Raw genomic sequence first — 22,619 nt, forward strand, 5'->3', positions numbered from 1 at the left:
CATCATCAAGGCGACTACGACACCAACGACACCCGTAGAGTTGACCAACGCCACCTACCAACGTGTAAGGGTATTGCTCAAGGAAAAAAACTCCAGATCCAGAAAAATTCTAAGGGAATGAATATGCAACTAGAAGTTTCTATCAGATATGCAAAAATCAACTATATTGCATAAAATCTCATTAGACCAAACACAATATGTATTAGTACTACCCTGCTACACAAGCAGTTATCAGAACATCACAAAGGTTAGAAGTAGTCTGCAAGAATAAGCAGTAGTCTGGTAAACACATAGGTTACTAGTATGCTGCAACACAAGCAGTAGTCAGGTCATCATTATCACCCACAACACACATCTCAGTATAAACAAAATATCAGAGATGGTAAGACACCATCATGAATGCACATTAAATGAAAGATTCCCATCTGGCGTAGGTCCTAAAATTATTATCCTCCCAACACATGAAAGACCGAAACCTAGAAGAGATATGCCAGCCCCCCAAACAAGACAAAAACAACATATTGTGGGGTCAGATTATGGACCGCGGCAGTTAGATGAGAGAGAACACAAAAACATGAATTACCAAGACATCCACACAATCTGGGGGCTACAAATTGTGATTACTAATATGTAATTTGGGAGTACTTGCACCGATGTCTGGTGCCTTCCGGTTGCTTTATGCTAAAAGACTACCTCACAAACACTAGCTGGCACGTGCCTGCTTAGAGGTGCGGGGAGTCTCTCCTCGGCTCTTCCCGCAGTGCAGGTAAATCAACCCCTGGGCACCTCCTACGGTCTGTCCCAGAATAGTGGGTGGGGAACACCCTCCGCATCACTATGGTGGAGGGGGAAGACCTTGCTCCATCTCTCCCGTGTTCTGAAATGTGGCCGCTCTGCTGCACGGGAAGTTCACACTCCTTCATAGGTTCTCATGCTCACTGGCAACTCCCCAGCTGTTGGCGAACAGACAGCTCCCCGGCCCAAGACAACACAGCTTCTCTATTCCAGGGCCGCAAGGCTCCCCCCTAGGGCCCTATTTCTGCAGGGCCGCAGGTCAAGCGTGATGACGGGGTGGGCAACACGCTTCTCCAGATAGTGGAGTGTGGGAGCTGGGTCGCTTAGTCCCCTGGTCCCAATTCTGGGCTCAAGTCTGTTGGGCTGGGGTGGGGGGAGACAAGCTTCAGCTTCACCAATGGCTGGGCTCGAGGGGGAAGGGCCACACTAGGGTTCCTTGATGTGCAATTTGGCCCCAACCTCCTGGCTGGCTGACAGAGCCCCTCTGAGGGGGGTCTTTGCAGTAAGACGGTCGCAGAAACCAGCTGAGCTGGAGGGGCTACAGTGCTTCCGAGTAGTGGAGTGGCTGCATCTGCCCTGGAAAAACACCTGACGAGTTTAGGCAGGAAGCCCTCTCACCCCTGCCAAAGGTGATAGGAGATTGAGAAGTGCTTCACCTGCGCTAAGGCTATAATTAAGAAAGCGCTCTCCATGCGCTTGTGCCCAGCAAACCAGTGACATGAATTCACGCACCACTCTCACTGCCCCAGGGCTAGAAATGAAAGGTTACCTCTGTGGGTGGCACAAGCTGCACTGCAGTCCCAGTAGTAGCATTTAATTTACAGGCCATGGTTATAGGGATACCACTGTAGAAGGGACTTACAGGTAAATTAAATGTGCCAATTAGGTGTAAGCCAATCATACCAAGTTTAGAAGCAAGAGCACATTCACTTTAGCACTGATCAGCAGTGGTAAAGTGCCCCGAGTCCTAATGTCATGATCCAGAAAAATAGGAGGAGGAAGGCAAAAAGTTTGGGGATGACCCTGTAAAAAGGACCAGGTCCAACAAAATATTAATGCACCAGACAATCCACACAGAAATTGTATTTTTTGTACTACTTTCCCCTTTTTTTACTCCTTGGAATCCAACAAAAAGCTGCCCTAGAATTTATTTTTTTGTACTGCTTTACCCTTTTTACTCGTGAGAATCCGATAAAAAGCTGCTCATCCTGTCAAAATTCCCTAGTTCTCTCTAAATAAAAGCTAAGAGCTCTCTTAAGTACCAGCTGTTGAAACCATTCCCCTGCTTTCAAATGATGAGGTGGTGCATAAAAAGATGACAAAGTGAAGGACTGTCCCACATGAAATGGCGTACCTACTTTAGGAAGGCATGCTGCTCTTTTTCTGAGGACCAACTTATCAGGAAAAAGGAAACATGTAGATACTGATGACAAAGCCTGAAGTGCATAGGTTCCAATGGTAAGCACATTAGATACATTACCACTAGACTCACATCCCAGTGTGGCGTTATAAAGCAATGAGGAGGAAGCATATGGACCAAGCCCTTTAAAAAAACATGAATCACAATAGGTGATTTAAAAAATGACGGTTGATCAGGTTAATGTAAGCGCCAAAAGGGCTGCTAAATAACCTTTAACTGAAGCTAAAGCCAGACCTTTCTGAGCCAGTGATAAACAAAACAAAAGAAGATCCGAATGGTAAACTTGTAAGGGCTGGGTCTGACGTGAGGCACACCACAAACGTCTTCCAGCACCTATCATACACAAGCTTTGTAGATGGATGTAGTCTACCAGGATTATACCAACAACTTACAGAGAAAGATCATATATGAACAACTTTCTCCTCTCAATCTCCATACATGGAGGTGTAACCCACTCTGATTCAGGCACAGAACCCAACCGTTTTGCTGTGACAGGAAGCTCTCCACCAGAGGCAGCTGAATAGGTGGATTGATGCTCGTGGCCAGACATTCTAGATACCACACACTCCTTGCCCAATCTAGAGCCACTAGGATGACTTGGGCGGTCTTTATTGATCTCTTGATCTTGAGCACTCTGGGCAAGAGAGGTAGCAGCAGATAGGCATACAGGTGTCCCGAGCCCCGGTTAAGGCGAAAGGCATGTCCTAGAGAAGACTGCCTTGGGTATTCCAACTTGTAAACGTCTTAGCACTGTGTATTCTCTGCGGTAGCAAATAGACTGAGCCAGGGTTCTCCTTATCACTGGAAGAGACCTTGTACCACCTCTGGGCACAGATGCCATTCGTGATCTGCTAGGTATTGCTAGCTGAGTTCATCCACTCTGACGTTTAAAGATTAAAGACTAAGAACTTTGAGACACAGAACTCACCAACCCACTCCACCCTGTTTGTTGCAATACCACATGGCAGTAGTATTGTCTGTGAACACCTGCACTTATTTCCCTTTGATCCTTGGAAGAAAAGCTTTTAAGGTCGATCAGATCGCCCGAAGCACCAACAAGCTTACATGAAGACAAGCTTCCACCAGAGACCTCTGAACTCCATGTCCCCCAGATGGCCTTCCCAACCCAGTAAAGAAGCATCCATCACTATGGTTGGTTCTGAGTGGGGCAACAAAAGGGGTCCACTGCTGGTACAATTGCAGTCTAGTAGCCTCCACTGCAGTTCTTCTATTGTCTCCTTCGATAGCTAGATAAAATCTGACAGATTCAAAGTGTTGAGCCCGCTAATACTTAAAATTCCAGTGCAGAACCCTCATGTGCCACCTAGCATGGTCCACAAGCAGGATACAAGAGGCCAAGAGACCCAGAAGCCTCAGAGCCACTCTCAATGACTACCAGGCAGCAGGCAGAAACATCAGGATCATATCCCAACTATCCTGGACTCAACAAGGCAGAGTTATAGCTTGAAACAAAGGTATTCTCTTTATTGCCCCTTTCTCCAACAGAGCCTGAACTTCTGTCTGAAAAATAGACAAGTGGTCTACCAAAGAAAATTGTGGTGGTTCTGGTATGTCGGCAGGATATAACTGAAGGGGTAGGGAGTAACCTTGTGTCACAATCTGGAGGACCCATTGACATGAAGTTAAGCTGCTCCAGGCCAGAAGGTAGCAGGTGATACGACCCCCAACCAGCCACCCTTAAGGAATCAAGGTCAACTTAGAGAGGCTTTAAAGTTGATGCACTGGGAGGGGAGAGGGGTAATGTGGGCAGATTGTTGTGTTCTGGTAGCTGTACTGTGTCTACCTACTCCTCGACCACATGCACTAAATGCCTGGTTGGACTGCTGCACTGTTGGTATGTACCATCTGTGAATGTATTCTCTATTAAACCCCCGAAATGGATGCTGCTGTTATGACAATTGACCACTGGAGTTGATAAATCTAAAGAATGACCACTCACTTTTCTCTCCTTAAATCTCTTCAGGGCAATACCTGCTTTCTCCCCATAGGGAACAGGGTTTCTTTGCACATGCCCCCTTTAGAATTACTAGACGCTGGTTTTCGACAGAGCACTGAGGCCTTCTAACCAGACCTCAGTGCCAGTGCTCCTTTCCTCAAAACAAGGTATGCCTGATTGTTGTGCAATTGTCACAGGACTTTAGCACCCCAATAGGTCCCTAGTAAGCGATACCCCTGGAACCTAGGGCATGGGTACAAAAGAGTCCACAAGGGCTGCAGCATATCTAATGCCACCCTAAGAGACCCACTTACTACTCTCATCCAGCCTGACATCGCAGACTGTGTCAAGGTGCAAGCCCCAAGTGAAAACACAACATGGCACACTCACTGTGTGCCATGCCAAAGTCACTGCATGTATTATATGCAAGTCACCCCTACAGTAGGTCTTAAGAGCTCTAAGGCAGGGTGCATTATTATACATGTGAGGGAATTTCTGCATGAGCAGATATGCCCCTGTGATGTCTAGTTCTATTCCTAGATATTGCAAATGACTGGGCATCTATCCTAGAACATGTACTGGACAGTGGTCATCACGAGTGACCCAGCTACATGATGGCTGCACAGGAAAAAATGGTGTTTCGTATCAAACACCCCGTCGTAATAAATCAATACTGATGCCAGTATTGGATTTATTATGACATGCACCCAGACAGCACCTTAGAGGTACCCCCTGAAAACCTGCTAGTCCTGTAGTATGCTGGATGAATGGAATCAACGAGCCTGCCACTACAGACGAGTGTCTGACCCCCTGTGGTAAGAATCCGTGCTCTCCAAGGTCAGAAACAATGCCTACTCTGGCAGGAGGTGTTATCACTTTCACCAACAGGATGGAGGGTAAATCTCCAAATCAAAGCCAGGGACTCCAAAGTCCCTGCAGCCTTTGATAGGCAACACCAGCTTCCCCCAAACCTGTGAGAGGCAACCCCCTGCCCTGAGGCCCATTTGGCACCAGGACAGGTGGGAAAATTAGATAGTCAGGAGGTGTGTTGCACTTGCAGGCTGGACACACCCCTAGAGAGGGGCAGCCTAAAGGGCACACCAAAATGAGAATTCCACCATCTTGGGTGTGGTGGAATTAAGACTTCTGGGACAGGGTGATGCCCACTACCCACAGGAAGTGGTCATCTGGGGGGGCTGTATTGACCCCAAGGGTAAGTAGCCCATTGGCTACTACTCTTCACTCCCCTTAATGCCCCTATATTGAGTATTTAGGGGACACCCACCCCTGACACCAGAAAAGCAGATCAATTCAAGACTTCAACTACTGGAAACTGAAGAAGAAACAAGAGGTACTGAAGAGGGCGAGAACAGAAGACCTGCACCAAAAATTAGCACAAAAACCTGCCAGGCTGTTTGTGCTTCGACAATCGCTGGACCACCTTCACAAAGAGCTGGACAACCTCCGAAAAACCTTTTGAGGACTGCCCAGTGCACCAACAACCAGGAAACCTCTCCCTTGGAGTAGGGGAGCTACTTCCTTGCATCTGCAGGCACAGCCCGCAGCTGTTCAGTCCACCGTAATGCTGACCATTGAGTCCATTGAGGGAGCAAGCTACCAGGAAGAGGTCACTGAGGCTCTAGGGGGTAAGCCCGGTTTCCCCAGCAAATTTGAGATGCTGACCCTTCCAGGAGCCCCACAGCAGCAATACCCGAGGTACTGCAGCAGTTCCAGCAGCCAAAGCTTGTTCTGTCCAGACCCAAAGCTTCCTGAAGCAACCTGATAGTGTTGCCTCAGACCTTGCCCCAGACCTTGCCCCATACTCACTGCAACTCAAGAACATTGGCTGTGTAAGTTGTTGCTAAGTGCCCAGATGTAGTACATGTTTATTCCCCACAGGATAACATTACTGCTTGAAGCCACAGTATAATTGTATTTTATTGTGACCTAAAAATTGCTGACTCGAAAAGTACTTACCTGATTACGGTGATCCTGGTGTTTGAATATGTGCTATTTTCATAAAAATGTGTCACATTTCCTTATTGAGTGTGCGGCTCTGTGTGTGCAATACATGTTTAACACTATCCTCTGATAAGCCTAACTGCTTGACCATACTACCAAAAAAGAGCTTTTAGGGTTATTATTTTAACCCCTGTCAGCCAATAGGCGTCTACCTGGACTGTCTGCATAGGGTTCCCTTCCACTGGTACACTCCACAGATAGCCAGCTTCTTACACTCCTAACGACCTTGAGTCAAGTGGCATATACATCAAAGTATGTTGAACATCTGTTGAAAAAACAGTTGAACATATCCAAGCATGCCTCCTTATTACCACATTGGTCCTCAAAACTCTACCCAAATAATCTGTTTTATCTAATCCAGATTTTATTGAAAATTGTGCAGCATCTTGTTCATATGAAAAAGAAATGTGTATAATTTTCTAAATAGTCTCTGGTAAAGCTGGTAAAATATTAACAACTCTGTCCTACAAAGTGTGAGAGTATCTTCCCAACCAACTAAGTATTTACAAAGCGTAACATGAAACTTGTTGATGAAAAAACCTTCTTTGCATACAATTTCATCTTTTTAGACTATCATGCGGAGAGGATGGAAAAGCATTCGGGTTAGTATGTACAATCAAACTCTCTGGAGTTGGATGTTTAAGGAGAAAATCTGGATCTCCCAGGGCTGGTCGGTGTTTCCTTGCAATTTGCCTGTTTATTGGAGGGCAAAATCCAGTATTAGCCCATGTGCCCATTAGAACATCCGTTAAAGGCACATTCAATGGAAGCAAAGGCTCCTGTGAAGTTTGTGATGGATCCAAAATTTCTGTCAGTAAAGTAGCTATAACCCCTTGTGTAGGTAAATCTAAATTAACAGTTTCTGCTTCTTTATGAATTACAGTAGCAAAAAAAGATGCCTCTTCAGAAGCTGTAACTGGTGTAGGGGTTGACAGCCCTACATCAGGAGAAGAATCAAGACCAGTAGCATTTTGCAAATCCCACAGAATATCATCTTGAAGATATTCTGCATCAAATAGACACTCAACCTCTTGAAAGATCAGGTGCTGACCTAGCATACACAATAGTTCAAGGAAACGTACCTTCTGAATCAGATAAAACAATCTGATATCGAGCGTTATCTATCCTGGCGGCGGAAGCAACCTTGGATAAGGTACCTGTGCTGTGTAGCCATTTTAGCTATACCTCCATGCACGTTGTTTTAACACACTAGGCCGGGCCGCTGTGCACTCTAACCTAGATACATTTTATTCGGCTTTATTTTATTATTGTTACAATAGTCACTTTTACGGTCTTGTTTTATTTTCTGTTAATCTAACTGTTTTTGCCTAGGCCAGCACTCTGTTGTCAAACAAGACATTCTTGCTCACTCTGTGCTTCTTCCAAGGCAACAACACAGCACATTGCCAGTGAACGTGGCAGAAGTTTAGTCTCTGACATTCGTAGAAAAAACACATCCTTACGTAGAGACATTTGGTTAGAATATCAGCTGTGTTAGTCTAAAAACACTTTCCTGTCCCTTACACGTTAGAGGGAGATTCCAGCAGAGAACCACAATTGTATGCTGATTGCCGAATGCTTCGCTACAGATGCTAACGCAGACCACAGGCCTTTGCTCAGCTATGAGGGATGATGTCTTCCCAGGGGAACCTGAAGGGCAGAATTAGAGCTTAACATGCTGTGCTCTATCATAGCCTAGGTAGGAGTTAATTTATTGACCGTAGTGACAATATGATAGCGTTATTCCTATGTTTCACTCTCCTTGTCACAATTTTAATATTGTCATGCTGTGTCGTCCTGGTTATTGCAGCTCATGCTTTGCTATCTAAGATGTAGTAATTTTATTAAAATCATTATTGAAACATATACTGCCTCTGTTTGTCATTTTATATATGAGACTAAGGTAACAGAGAAACTGATGAGACCTGAGTGACCACGGCTTCCCTGAGAAACCAATTATGTCATGCGCTCGGCTGTCCAGTCATCCCTGCCCTTGGGTAGGGATGAGGCACTGCTAGTTGGCCGGAGCAAAAGCCGGATTGGAGTGTCAGGTGTCACTTGCAGTGGGTCGGACTCAGTCTCTCACACCATGGGCGATTCTGCCGCTCAAAATCCAGTAGTCTCATTAGAATAATGAGAGCCTACGCGACACCTGTTGTGCCAATTGTGGCGCCTGCGAGAACGAAGCCATTTGTTCCATAACCATTAACAAAGATGTTATTGGCATCAAGGCTGAAGTAAGACGCACAGTTGGTGTTGAAGACTGATCCATCAATATCTGACAAACTGGAGGGTCCCTCGAATCAGTGGAGCCTGAGGAACATGAACAGGATCTGGACTAACACCAAAGATATAATCCGCAGCCTTTTAAGCTGTTAGATCTAATTTGGCATCGCTACCTTATTTTCTGGGAGTCAAAAGGGAAAAGATGAAGGAGGATTCCTTAAAAGAGGCCAAACTGGAGAACAACTTAGAGTAGAAGATCCTGGCACCTTATGAAAGGCTGGAACGATGAAAATGATATAAAGTGGGAGACCCGTACTTGGACTTCTTATGATTCTTCCTTGACTTACTGGACTTCAACAAAGTCCTATCCTTCGAATGATCTCTTTAAGGAGAACGAAACCGGTCTCTTGACCTCGACTGAGATAGACAAGCCATGGACAACAAACAAGACCTAGTCTTCGATTTCTTGAACTCTGCAACTCAGAATCTTGTTTCCCATTCTCTAATTGTTCATCATGGCACACAATGTACACATCTTCAAGTCATGGCCGGAGTCAAGACACCACAAAAACACATTGTGCGGATATGTAACCAACAACTGTCACTGACAGGCAATACATTGTTTAAATCCTGAAAGTTTTGGTGACATTCTGGGCACAAGAAAGTAAGGTCTAACAATCGTTGAATGACGGTTGAAGCTCCAGATTTGCGTTGGTTGGAGCAGAGAGAAAGGAACTGATACAAGCACAAGCAGGTGACGAATATGTAGGGGAGCCGAAATTCCAACAGCACAAGGTGGAATCGCATGCGAAACCATGATGTCGCACAACACCATCTGTTGATGCAGGAGGACACTGCTATAAAAAGTTTCTAGATCCAGTCTGACACCTGGGGGTATCCAAAAGGTGAGGAATCTGCAGTTAGAAGTCTCTATCAAAGTCCACACATTAGAAGTTCAACAGCTTTCAGTTCTGCCATGCACAGTTGGGCACATTAAAGGTGGACGTGTCCAATACCTGTCATATATTATCAAACATGATGCCACTGCTATTATTACTGTTCCAAGGTGCTGGGGTGAAAAACTGTGCATACATGACTGTACGTGCTGCCTTATCAGCAAGAAAGGAGGACATCATCAGCATCCTCATCCAGGTCATTGGCAGGGTGCAAACTGCACAGTCCAATCGTTCTGCACTGTGGGCTCTGGAAAGGCATCACTGCCTCAAAATTTGGCCATACCGTTCCTATGAGTGATTACAACTATCCAAGTAGTGCCTTTAATGAAAGGAGTGCACACCCTCATCAGGCATAAAAAAGGCTACAAGCAACTTACATTTTATCCTCAATGCAGTACAGTGCTGAGGGCAATGACTTGTTCGGAGCCTTTACTCTTGCAACCTTCTGCACTTGTGTTTCCAACAAACCTGAATGAAAAAAACATAAGAGTTGTATACAAGTTCAGCAAATTACCTCCTAACTCACCACACTCCACTTCAACTCCTGACTAGTCTAACTGCAAATGGACCATACAGAACTGCATAATGTACCACTAACCAATATATTACTGTAAGTCATGTTTTAAAGTAAAATACAGTAATTCTTGTGCATGAAAAAGTCATAACTATACACCAAATGCCGATCCTCTATCATTTACTAACCACTGAAGGTGAACATATGATCCCACACCCACAAAAATGGTTGAAATGTTAAACAGATGTACAGGTTCAGTCTACAAAGAAAGTTAAAGCACAAGTTATACATGCTCAAGAAACACAATGTTTACAGGTATTTTGGATAAATAAGTCCAAGGCTTGTTTTGCACACTCACAATGCCAAGGAGATCATTGAACTCAAGTGGTAGCATTGGCCTCACTAGCAGAGATATTCATTTACCACAAAGGATACATTTTTAACAGAAAGGATTTCTCACCTTTGTTCTGACACAAATGCAGTGCTGCTGCAAGGCCTCGATTCACAATTGGCTCTTCATCCAGGATGGTGGTGGAAGACGTAGAGAACTGAGCAAAGAAAACAGTGGTATAACCAAAATATGTGCCAAATCAACATACTTCTACTCTGTGTCCAAGTTATATTCACCAGTCATCCTTTAGCACCCTCTTGATCTAATAAATAGACCATTTTAAAGTCCCACTATGAAATATAACAGCTTAAGATTTATATACTTTACACAAACATGGCAAGTGCCATAAACTATTATAACCAGGTATAAATGTAACCAAGATCTTTTTTTTTAAAAAAGTGCTATGCAGCTGTGCATATACTTACATCATGTTGGTGCTGCTCTTCATCAAGATTAACTGTACTCCAGCCAATATTTTCTTCACCATCTGAATCCATGTTTTGGTCAGGGGAGCCCTCCTTTTCTTGATCAAAGTCCTATAGTTCATTAGAAAGTGTCAGGATTAGCACGTATCCACAAAATTAAACATAACTGCCCATGTCAAACCTTATTCAACTAATTTCAAAGGTGTATGTCAAGGGATCAAAGGAAACCTTTCCCTATGAACAAGAACTATGTTATGTAAGATTATCTGGAATGACCTCTTGCTTTTTATTTGATTAGTTTTCCCAAGTATAGAATTACTTTTGCCATGAAACAAAGTATTTGCATCCCTTTTGTTTGTGAAAAGGAACTTCTTTGCTTGCAGCTTTGACCAGAAGCTGATGCACTCCACTAAAAAAAATACATGAGGATTTCCGATAAATCCTTTATGATGCCAGCAAATGTCATCATACAGTTACACTTTCGAGTTTGTACTGTATGAGGTAGGTGTAACATGCACATATCTGTGGTTCTTTCCTGCCAGCAAGTGATGAGCTGCACTTTCCTTTCTTCTAACAGATTAAAAGGATGTGACAGCTCGCAGTCAAGGAGAGGATTAACAGTTATTTTGTACCTTTTGCTGCAAGAGAAGGATAAACAGATTAGTGAATGTTCCTGGAAAACCTGTGGCTGTTAGTGAATATTGGTAATCATTCACAAAAGGTCTATGTTGCTTGAATGGAAATTTACCTTGGGGGAAAAAAAAGTTTAAGAGGCATTTGGCAAAACAGTAACAGTTGGTTTAATTAAACACTACAGCCGAGAGAACAGTTGCGGAAAGGGGGTGTAAGGACTGTTTCCCGGCCGTAGTGTTAATTAAACCAACTGTTGTTTTGTCAAACGCACCTTGTCTTTTGTATTTTCAAGGAAATTTTACATTCAAGCAACATTGGCAAGCCAGATAGGAGCTGACTGGTACCTTGGACTCGACTGCAGCTGAAGGAAAGGGACCCTGCCCAGACAGATTCATATTTGCTCAAAATGGAAGGTGAGCAGATGTTGCAATTGATTGGAAGTTCTGCTGAATCCATGGGGAGGAGGTCCATCCTGAAGCCACGGTCAGAGGTAAGAGACTCACTCAGATGGTATGCCTCACCCCTGGGTGTGACTCGGAGGTTAGGGAAAAACATTTGGATCTGGGAGTTTAGGTGCAGCTTGTGTTTGGTCAAGAAGGGCCTGTGGTTGTCAAGTTATTCCTTATCACTGCATAAAGTATTATCTTTCTTCTCAGAGCCGACACTGACAGACTATCAGTCTCACCTAGTCCCGTGTACGGCGCAGAGCTACCCCTAGTCACAGGACAGCATGCACTAGGAGCGCGGTAAGGTATTTTTGACAAAGCCATCATTTTCTCTCTGTCAATTTTTTTTATTTGAAAATGTATGTATCTTTGATGTTGTGGTGCTGGTAAATTAAGTGCAACGGTATTTTGTCTTGAGTACTGTATTTTGTCGATAACTCAATGTGCTATATGAAGGCATTGCTATTTCTCATAATCACTATTTAATACTAAAGTAAAGCTTGTTATTTGATGCCAAATTTCATGATGTTTCAATTAACAATTGCACTTTCGTCTAGGTTGTGAACTTTCATGTGCACTGCTATTTGTGTTTGTGAAATCTTCATGTGGATACATCTGTAAATAACGCTGAGCTTAAAGTAAAGTAGTTAGAACTAACAATCCCCATTTATATATCTCCCCATGACCAAAGTAAAAGTTATGCTTCCCTAAAACCAGTAAAGCTAGAGGTATCTGTCCCCTAAAAACTGCCCAACTTATCATAGAGTCACCATAAAACATACAAACCAGGTTCCCCACACAGGCTAAAAAACGTAAGTTTTGCCGCGAATGGCACACACACATACACACACCAAGGCACATGCGTTTCCCTGGCCAAAGGAGGGAATCTTTGACACTAACAATCGAACACGAGGACACACATACGGACCAAGTATGTAGGGCTAAAGAACGACAGGAGAGAAGCACTATTAGGGGCATCTTCAAGGAGGCCTAGACCAATAATCCTATCCCACAGTCAGCAAGCAAGGCGTCCTCACCTCCCCGCCATATGCAGGAATGGAGGTGCCCTCCCCTATGCCTGCTTTCGCCTCAATAGGCTAAACCAATTCGCCGAGAGAGAGAGAGGTTCCCCTACTGAACAATAAACTGTTAGTTCAAGGCATGACCATCTAACGAGCCAGCAAGCCCAGGCAATCCCATTGCGTTCAGCCGATTGAACCACAGTGACAGAAAACTTGCACCAGTGAACACACTCGAGTGACAAGAAGATTCATTGCAGTTCCGGACAGTGACAACTAGCAGGTGTAAGGAAAGGGGTCCCGGTCCTCGAAGATCTGTTGAGGAGGGGGATGCAACAGAATTTGCTCATGTAGCCGAAGAAACAAAGCGAGTTTGAGGGCAAGTCCCAACCAACAAGAACAGCGCATAGCTCAGAACGAAGGAGGAAACCTAGGTGGTAGTTAGAGGAACAGAGAAAGAGATAGAAAGAAAAAGAGGGAGAGAAAGAAAATGAGAAAAAGAAAGAGAAAGAGAGAAAAAGTGTGTTTGTGTACGCGCACACACACACGCACCTGGGAAGCACAACAAGAAAGTATAGCAGTACGATATTCCCTGGCCAGAGGAGGGTTCATTTGAACCATAAGACATGGCCGTTGAGGAAGATGCATCAGGCACGGAGGTGGAGATCCCAAGTGGTTCTTCCCCTACATGTAGGGCTGTCTAAGAAGATGAGAAAGCTATGTTAGAGAGAAACCAGTGGAGCTACCCAAAGCCAAAATGTACCTAGGTACTGCAGAAGGGCATGGGATCAGATGGATAAAGAAGGGCTAAGGAGCAAATTGCCACCATGTTTGGATGGATTGAGTGTAAGGAAATGCCTCCTTGGCATGGTTACCCCCTGACTTTTTGCCTTTGCTGATGCTATGTTTTGAATTGAAAGTGTGCTGAGGCCTGCTAACCAGGCCCCAGCACCAGTGTTCTTTCCCTAACCTGTACTTTTGTCTCCACAATTGGCACACCCTGGCATCCAGGTAAGTCCCTTGTAACTGGTACCCCTGGTACCAAGGGTCCTGATGCTAGGGAAGGTCTCTAAGGGCTGCAGCATATCTTATGCCACCCTGGGGACCCCTCACTCAGCACAGACACACTGCTTGCCAGCTTGTGTGTGCTAGTGAGGACAAAACAAGTAAGTCAACATGGCACTCCCCTCAGGGTGCCATGCCAACCTCACAGTGCCTATGTAGTATAGATAAGTCACCCCTCTAGCAGGCCTTACAGCCCTAAGGCAGGGTGCACTATACCATAGGTGAGGGCACCAGTGCATGAGCACTGTGCCCCTACAGTGTCTAAGCAAAACCTTAGACATTGTAAGTGCAGGGTAGCCATAAGAGTATATGGTCTGGGAGTCTGTCAAACACAGACTCCACAGCACCATAATGGCTACACTGAAAACTGGGAAGTTTGGTGTCAAACTTCTCAGCACAATAAATGCACACTGATGCCAGTGTACATTTTATTGTACAATACACCCCAGAGGGCACCTTAGAGGTGCCCCCTGAAACCTTACCCGACTACCTGTGTAGGCTGACTGGTTCCAGCAGCCTGCCACCCCCGAGACATGTTGCTTGGCACATGGGGAGAGTGCCTTTGTCACTCTGTGGCCAGTAACAAAGCCTGCACTGGGTGGAGATGCTATCACCCCGCCCAGGCAGGAGCTGTAACACCTGGCGGTGAGCCTCAAAGGCTCACCCCCTTTGTTCCAGCACCACAGGACACTCCAGCTAGTGGAGTTGGCCGCCCCCTCCGGCCACGGCCCCACTTTTGGCGGCAAGGCCGGAGGAAATAATGAGAATAACAAGGAGGAGTCACTGGCCAGTCAGGACAGCCCCTAAGGTGTCCTGAGCTGAAGTGACTAACTTTTAGAAATCCTCCATCTTGCAGATGGAGGATTCCCCCAATAGGGATAGGAATGTGACCCCCTCCACTTGGGAGGAGGCACAAAGAGGGTGTACCCACCCTCAGGGCTAGTAGCCATTGGCTACTAACCCCCCAGACCTAAACACGCCCTTAAATTTAGTATTTAAGGGCTCCCCTGAACCTAAGAATTTAGATTCCTGCAACTTAAAGAAGAAGAGGACTGCTGAGCTGAAAAACCCTGCATAGGAGAAGAAGACACCAACTGCTTTGGCCCCAGCCCTACCGGCCTGATTCCCTCCTTCGGAAGAAAACTGCTCCAGCGACGCTTTCCCCAGGACCAGCGACCCCTGAATCCTCAGAGGACTGCCCTGCTACCAAAAGACCAAGAAACTCCCGAGAACAGCGGCCCTGTTCAACAAAGACTGCAACTTTGTATCCAGAGGAGCAGATTTAAAGACCCCTGCAATCCCCGCAAGAAGCGTGAGACTTGCAACACTGCACCCGGCGACCCCGACTCGACTGGTGAAAAAACAACGCTACAGGGAGGACCCTCCGGCGACTCCAAGACTGTGAGTAACCAAAGTTGTCACCCCTGAGCCCCCACAGCGACGCCTGCAGAGGGAATCCCGAGGCTCCCCCTGACCGCGACTGCCTGACTCTGAAATCCCAACGCCTGGAAAAGACCCTGCACCCGCAGCCCCCAGGACCTGAAGGATCGGAACTCCAGTGCAGGAGTGACCCCCAGGAGGCCCTCTCCCTTGCCCAGGTGGTGGCTACCCCGAGGAGCCCCCCCCTTGCCTGCCTGCAACGCTGAAGAGACCCCTTGGTCTCCCATTGAAACCTATTACAAACCCGACGCGTGTTTGCACACTGCACCCGGCCACCCCGTGCTGCTGAGGGTGTACTTTCTGTGCTGACTTGTGTCCCCCCCGGTGCCCTACAAAACCCCCCTGGTCTGCCCTCCGAAGACGCGGGTACTTACCTGCTGGCAGACTGGAACCGGGGCACCCCCTTCTCCATTGAAGCCTATGTGTTTTGGGCACCTCTTTGACCTCTGCACCTGACCGGCCCTGAGCTGCTGGTGTGGTAACTTTGGGGTTGCTCTGAACCCCCAACGGTGGGCTACCATGGACCCAAATTTGAACCCCGTAGGTGGTTTACTTACCTGCAAGAACTAACAATAACTTACCTCCCCCAGGAACTGTTGAAAATTGCACTGTGTCCACTTTTAAAATAGCTTTATGTGTTTTATGTAAAAAGAATATATGCTATTGTGATTATTCAAAGTTCCTAAAGTACTTACCTGCAATACCTTTCAAATGAGATATTACATGTATAATTTGAACCTGTGGTTCTTAAAATAAACTAAGGAAAGATATTTTTCTATACAAAAACCTATTGGCCTGGAATTGTGTGTTCCTCATTTATTGCCTGTGTGTATGTACAACAAATGCTTAACACTACTCCTTTGATAAGCCTACTGCTCGACCACACTACCACAAAATAGAGCATTAGTATTATCTCTTTTTGCCACTATCTTACCTCTAAGGGGAACCCTTGGACTCTGTGCATACTATTCCTTACTTTGAAATAGTGCATACAGAGCCAACTTCCTACATTGAGGAAATAGATCTTATGTTTAGTGAAGAACACCACTGGAATAAACCTAGCAATAGGCAATGTCAAATGTCTGCTGCCTGGTCTTATCGGAGAGCAGACGAACATGGAGTTCAAACGAGCTTACGTCCCTGTAATCACGCTGACAAACACCGAGCATGACGGGCCCTGACTGCCCAGATGCAGGAGGGTAAATGGCACAAACTATGAATCCTGGGGAGACCATAACCGACTTTCTGGATAGGATGAGGTATCAATGGGGACAAGAGACAGGACAGCCATCAACCAATATGGGCCCACAGGTCACGTTCTTTTACAATGTCCTCAAAAAGGGGCTGTCCACCGAAATACAAAGTGGACTGGATAGCATAGTGGGGCTAGAGACCAACCCCTGGGGGGAGACACAATCTCACATATTACACTATCACAAAAAGAAACAAGTAAAGGACAGGGAAAGACTGGAGCAAGCCCAGAGAGACACCGCTAAGTTGGTCCACCACAAATTGAAAAACACCGGCCTCGAGGGAGCCACATTGGCAGCAAGCGTGCAAATGGCAACAGTTATGAAAGGAGCACCACTGCAAAACCACAGAAGGATTTAACCTAGCTTCAAAGGCGGAAACCAGGGAGGTTGGCAGCAGCCAAACCTTAGAGAATGTTACTACTGCCAAAGAATGGGCCACATGCCCGACAAGCCAGCTAAAGGCAAATGACAAACAGAGGTCGATGAATCAGGGGTCAGTCCCGGCAAAATCTCCATCCACAAAGCCAAGCCCAGGGAAATCTGACTGTTCCTTACATTCAGCCGCGGGGAAGTCAGTCCACTGCTGCACCACCGCAACGAGAGTCGGGTAGTTGGACAAACATGTGGACGACCAAAACCACGGCAGCAAGGGGTAACTGTTTGGGAAGTAATGCCTTCACACAAACACAGAACCAGAATGTGCAGTAAGTGAAAAACCCTAATGCGGAGCATCCATTTCACGTACACCTCAAAATTCACTGTACCAAGACTCAAAGAAGGACCAACAAGACAACATTAGGAATTCAAGTTTTTACTTGCGTTCGGGCAGCTCAGGGCTGCTGTACATGTTTTATTGATAGGGTATCCTCACTAGAGTACGCAATCAGGGTGCCTGCGGGAGCCTAGGCTGCACTCTGCTGCTAATCTCCCAGGGTGGGGTTGGCTTGCCACACCCCAGGGGAGGGAAATCTGACAGACACCCATGTCCCTGCAACCACAAGTCAACTGGGACTGGGGTTCTTTTCAACAGCTCAGAAAGTCCCATTCATGGGCGCCCAAGCCTGGGACCAAAAGTCTTATATAGCGTGTGGTCTCAACAGCGCACCCAGAAAGCTAGCGGCCTCCAGGCAAATGGAGTCCCCTCTTTTAGTTCCAAAATGAAGCTGTCCTCCAGTGTCACGAGCCAGATTTCCCATATGCTTGGGATAGTGAAGACCCCATAACCTCTACTGTACATGCACAAAACCCAACAGATTGCGAAGCACTGCATGGCGCCTAGTCAGTAGAACGGGTTAACCAGAACAACCAGCCGTCCCAGTCCACTACCATAATTTGGGCAAAAGTTGGTGAGCTCTTGGCCTTCACTGGACTCTCCACGCAGCAATAATTTGCCTCCTCCTTTCCTTCAAAGTTTTCGAAGTAACCCAAGCCTGCTCGCTGGGTCATGCCCCTTCCAAAATAACTAAAGACGTATGCCACCAGTTAGAAGTCCATGACCACAGCTGGGAATATCCTATGAATGTGTGGTCTGATGGAGAGGGGGGAGGCCAGGGAAAGTGAGTCCGAAAAGATTAATCACAGTTCAGAGTGAGATTGGAATGCAGAAATATGCTCAACCAAGTATCAGGCCTAGCAAACAGCCAACACACAAGACCTTGCACACACTGTCTGGAGGAAGCAATGGTCCCAATGTCAGCAACCGCAATATCAGAGGCACATGGGGGCTGCAGAACAACTCACCCCGCCCTCTCTGGTTCACGACTGTTAAGATACCCGATCATGTGAAGATCTAGGGAAGTGCTCTAAGACCAGTAAAAAGAAGCCCATAGCTAACTCAAAAGAAGTCTACAGAAAAAGGGCATAGTTAAGACTCCTAGCGCCACTAGGGACAGTCACTTTGCATGCCAAATGTTGGCACTAGAGGGGTATACATGTGACCTCAGGGCATGTTGCGACTGCCAAACAATGTTCAGTTGCGACATAACTCCTCTTTATACATTGACCGTGCACGTACAGGATGAAAGACACTGCCGAACCGATGGCACCCCATGCACACTCGGAGGGACAGGATACTAGAGCGCAAGTTAACAAGTGCTATCACCCACATGCTCACAAGATCACCCCGTAAAAAAATGCTTTACCTCCATACAGCCAGTCAGTCACAGAGAGGGGGGAAGCAAAACAACCCAATAAAATGAATGCGTCCATGAACAATAACCCATTTAGTTTCAAAATATATACCCGAGTGGGGCCACCTTTCCGGTGCCTCACTAAAATTGCGAAAAACACAGGAACTCGCAAGAAATGATTGGCAACGACACATGAAAGGATTAAATGTTTTATAAAATAACAAACCAAACCTAGTTCTTAGCCAACAGATCTGCAATCGAACCACTAAGTGCAGCAGCTTTACTGCAGACCATCACTTTTTTCAGCAACCACATCAATAATCTCAACAGGATCAAGAACTGTGAACTGCACAGCAAAACATTTTGAACTGTTAAAACTAAGAAACCCTAATCACCAGAGGAATGCAGACATCTCGCCTGGATTCATGCCAAGACCTGCAATGCTAAACAAATTATGTACTGTTGCACATTTGCATACCCTCCGTTTACTATGGGTGCTGCCGCATACATTCACTGCCTAAGAACTACCAAGTCAAATGGAGTCCATCCAGAAATTGTCACAGCGATTGCGCGTAGTGACCTCTCCCATGTCACTTATAATTACACTGAAACCAACACCCGCAATCCAAACGCACTATACAAATCAAATCAAATCATTAGCATTTATAAAGCGCGCTACTCACCCGTGCGGGTCTCAAGGCGCTAGGGACAAAGGGTGTGGTTATCGCTGCTCGAACAGCCAGGTCTTTAGGAGTCTCCGGAAAGCGGAGTGGTCCTGGGTGGTCCTGAGGCTGGTGGGGAGGGAGTTCCAGGTCTTGGCCACCAGGAAGGAGAAAGATCTCCCACCCGCCGTGGAGCATCGGATGCGAGGGACGGCGGCGAGTGCGAGGCCAGAGGAGCGGAGGGGGCGGGTGGGGACGTAGAAGTTGAGGCGTCTGTTGAGGTATTCCGGTCCCTTGTCGTGGAGGGCTTTGTGTGCGTGGGTGAGAAGTCGGAAGGTGATCCTTTTGCTGACTGGGAGCCAATGCAGGTGTCTCAGGTGTGCGGAGATGTGGCTGTATCGGGGTACGTCGAGGATGAGGCGGGCTGAGGCGTTTTGAATGCGTTGCAGGTGATTTTGGAGTTTGGCGGTGGTCCCAGCGTAGAGGGTGTTGCCGTAGTCCAAGCGGCTCGTGACGAGGGCGTGGGTCACGGTTTTTCTGGTGTCGGCGGGGATCCAGCGGAAGATCTTGCGGAGCATGCGGAGGGTGAGGAAGCAGGCGGAGGACACGGCGTTGACTTGCTTGGTCATGGTGAGAAGGGGGTCCAAGATGAAGCCGAGGTTGCGGGCGTGGTCTGCGGGGGTCGGTGCGGTGCCGAGGGCCACCAGGAGTCGTCCCAGGCGGACGGGGTGTTGCCGAGGATGAGGACTTCAGTTTTTTCAGAGTTCAGCTTTAGGCGGCTGAGCCTCATCCAATCTGCGACGTCCTTCATACCCTCTTGTAGGTTGGTCTTGGCGCTGGCGGGGTCCTTGGTGAGGGAGAGTATAAGTTGGGTGTCGTCGGCGTAGGAGGTGATGATGATGTCGTGCTTGCGTACGATGTTAGCGAGGGGGCTCATGTAGACATTGAAGAGTGTCGGGCTGAGTGATGAGCCTTGAGGTACGCCGCAGGTGATCTCAGTGGGTTCTGAGCGAAACGGAGGGAGGTAGACTCTTTGGGAGCGGTTTACGAGGAAGGAGGCGATCCAGTCCAGGGCCTGGTCTTGGATCCCGGTGGAGCGGAGGCGGGTGATTAGGGTGCGGTGACAGACGGTGTCAAAGGCAGCCGAGAGGTCGAGAAGAATGAGGGCGAATGTTTCACCGTTGTCCATCAGGGTTCTGATGTCGTCTGTGACTGAGATGAGGGCGGTTTCAGTGCTGTGGTTGGTTCGGAATCCGGTCTGTGAGGGGTCGAGCAGGTTGTTGTCTTCCAGGAAGGTGGTCAGCTGTTTGTTGACGGTCTTCTCTATTACTTTGGCTGGGAAAGGCAGAAGGGAGATGGGGCGGAAGTTTTTCAGGTCGCTCGGGTCAGCCGTAGGTTTCTTTAGTAGGGCGTTGACTTCGGCGTGTTTCCAGCATTCGGGGAAGGTAGCAGAAGAAAAAGAAGAGTTGATGACGGTCTGGAGGTGCGGGGCGATGATGTTGTCGGCTTTGTTAAAGATGAAGTGCGGGCAGGGGTCCGAAGGGGCGCCGGAGTGGATAGAGTTCATGATGGATTTGGTTTCTTCCGTGCTGATGTGGGTCCAGTTGTTGAGGGTGATGGTCAGGGATGTGGGTTCGGTTGTGTTAGGTTGGGTCTGGTGTCCGAAGCTGTCGTGGAGGTCGCTGATCTTGCGATGGAAGAAAGTGGCGAGGGATTCGCATAGATCCTGTGAGGGCGTGACGGCGTTGGCGCTGGGGTTGGAGAACTCCTTGACGATGCTGAAGAGTTCTCTGCTGTTGTGGCTGTTTTTGTCCAGTCTGTCGGTGAAAAAATTCCTTTTGGCAGTGCGGATCAGGTGGTGGTGTTTGCGGGTAGCGTTCTTGAGGGCGGTCATGTTGTCAGCGGTGCGGTCCTTGCGCCAGGCTTTCTCAAGTGCGCGACAAGTTTTCTTTGATTCTTTGAGGGTGTCAGAGAACCAGAGGGGTTTCTTGGTGTTGTTCTGTCGCTGCGAGCGTTTGAGGGGAGCAAGGTTGTCTGCGCAGTTGGAGATCCAGTTTGTGAGGTTGAGGGCTGCGACGTTGGGGTCGGTGGTGAGGGTGGGTTGGTTGGCGGCGAGTGCGGCGAAGAGTTGCTCTTCAGGGATCTTGTTCCACTGTCGGCGAGGGATGGGTTGAGTGCGGAGGTGGCGGGTCTCGCGTCGGAATGTGAAGTGGACGCAGCTGTGGTCGGTCCAATGAAGGGCGGAGGCGTGGCTGAAGAAGACGTGTTTGCTGGCGGAGAAGATAGGGTCGAGTGTGTGTCCGGCGATGTGGGTGGCAGTGTTCACCAGTTGTTTGAGGCCGAGGTTGGCGAGGTTGTCGAGCAGGGTGGTGGTGTTGGGGTCGTTGTTTTGTTCCAGATGGAAGTTGAGGTCACCTAGGAGGATGTAGTCCGGTGAGGCGAGGGCGTGCGGGGAGATGAAGTCGGCGATGGTGTCGCTGAAAGGGGCGCGAGGTCCGGGAGGACGGTAGACGAGGGATCCTCTGAGGGTGGTCCTCGGGTCGGTGCGAATCTGAAAATGCAGGTGTTCAGCGGCAAGAGGGGAGTCTTCAGTGGAGGTGGTGACGCTGATGGAGTCTTTGAAGACGATGGCGATACCTCCTCCTACTTGGTAGGTGCGGTCTTTCCTGGAGATCTTGTAGCCTTTGGGGATGGCGGTGGCGATGTCTGGAGCAGAGGAGGCGTTCATCCAGGTCTCCGTGATGAAGGCGACGTCCGGTGCTGTGGAGTCTAGGAGGTCCCAGAGTTCAACGGCGTGTTTGTGAACGGAGCGAGCGTTGACTAGGATGCACTTGAGGTGGTTGATGGCGCGTGGGCTTGGGGTCGTAGTTGTTGCGTGGTGGAAGATGCGTTTGCAGGAGTTGCAGGCGAAGGGTCCATGGGTGCGTTTGGGGTGAGCTTGGAAGCAGGTGTTGGAGCGTCCTGGGTTGAGGGCATGGAGGGTGGTGGGGTCATAGCGGATCATCGGGGCTTGGGAGCGCTGGGGACCAGGGGTCATGGCGCTGGGCGCGGGCCAGGCGCGGACGGGCGCAGACGGGCTTGCCTCTGGCGCGCCTCCGGCGCGCCAGCGGCGCAGTCGCGCAGCGGCCGCCATATGAGGTAGGAGGGGGGGGAAGGGTCAGCTGGGGGCGAATGGGAGCTGGGGGGCAGGGGCGTGCAGGAGGTCGCGGTGGGAAAGCGCGAGGGAGGGGGGGGACAGGTAGAGTGAGAAGAGCTGGGGGAGGGGG

At 47.9% G+C, this 22,619-nt stretch overlaps 1 protein-coding gene across 1 annotated transcript in view; it reads right to left on the reverse strand.

The window, feature by feature from the left end:
- SART1 (spliceosome associated factor 1, recruiter of U4/U6.U5 tri-snRNP) overlaps window positions 1–22,619 on the reverse strand; it is a 748,174-nt gene that overhangs the window by 251,552 nt on the left and 474,003 nt on the right. The window contains exons 14-16 of the mRNA XM_069207847.1: window positions 10,707–10,817; window positions 10,351–10,438; window positions 9,754–9,844 (exon numbers count right to left, since the gene is read on the reverse strand). Coding sequence (XP_069063948.1) covers window positions 9,754–9,844; window positions 10,351–10,438; window positions 10,707–10,817 — 290 coding nt within the window. The remainder of the gene's footprint in view (window positions 1–9,753; window positions 9,845–10,350; window positions 10,439–10,706; window positions 10,818–22,619) is intronic.

Source organism: Pleurodeles waltl, chromosome 9 (assembly GCF_031143425.1).
Source record: "Pleurodeles waltl isolate 20211129_DDA chromosome 9, aPleWal1.hap1.20221129, whole genome shotgun sequence".
In the NCBI taxonomy this organism is placed as follows: Eukaryota; Metazoa; Chordata; class Amphibia; order Caudata; family Salamandridae; genus Pleurodeles; species Pleurodeles waltl.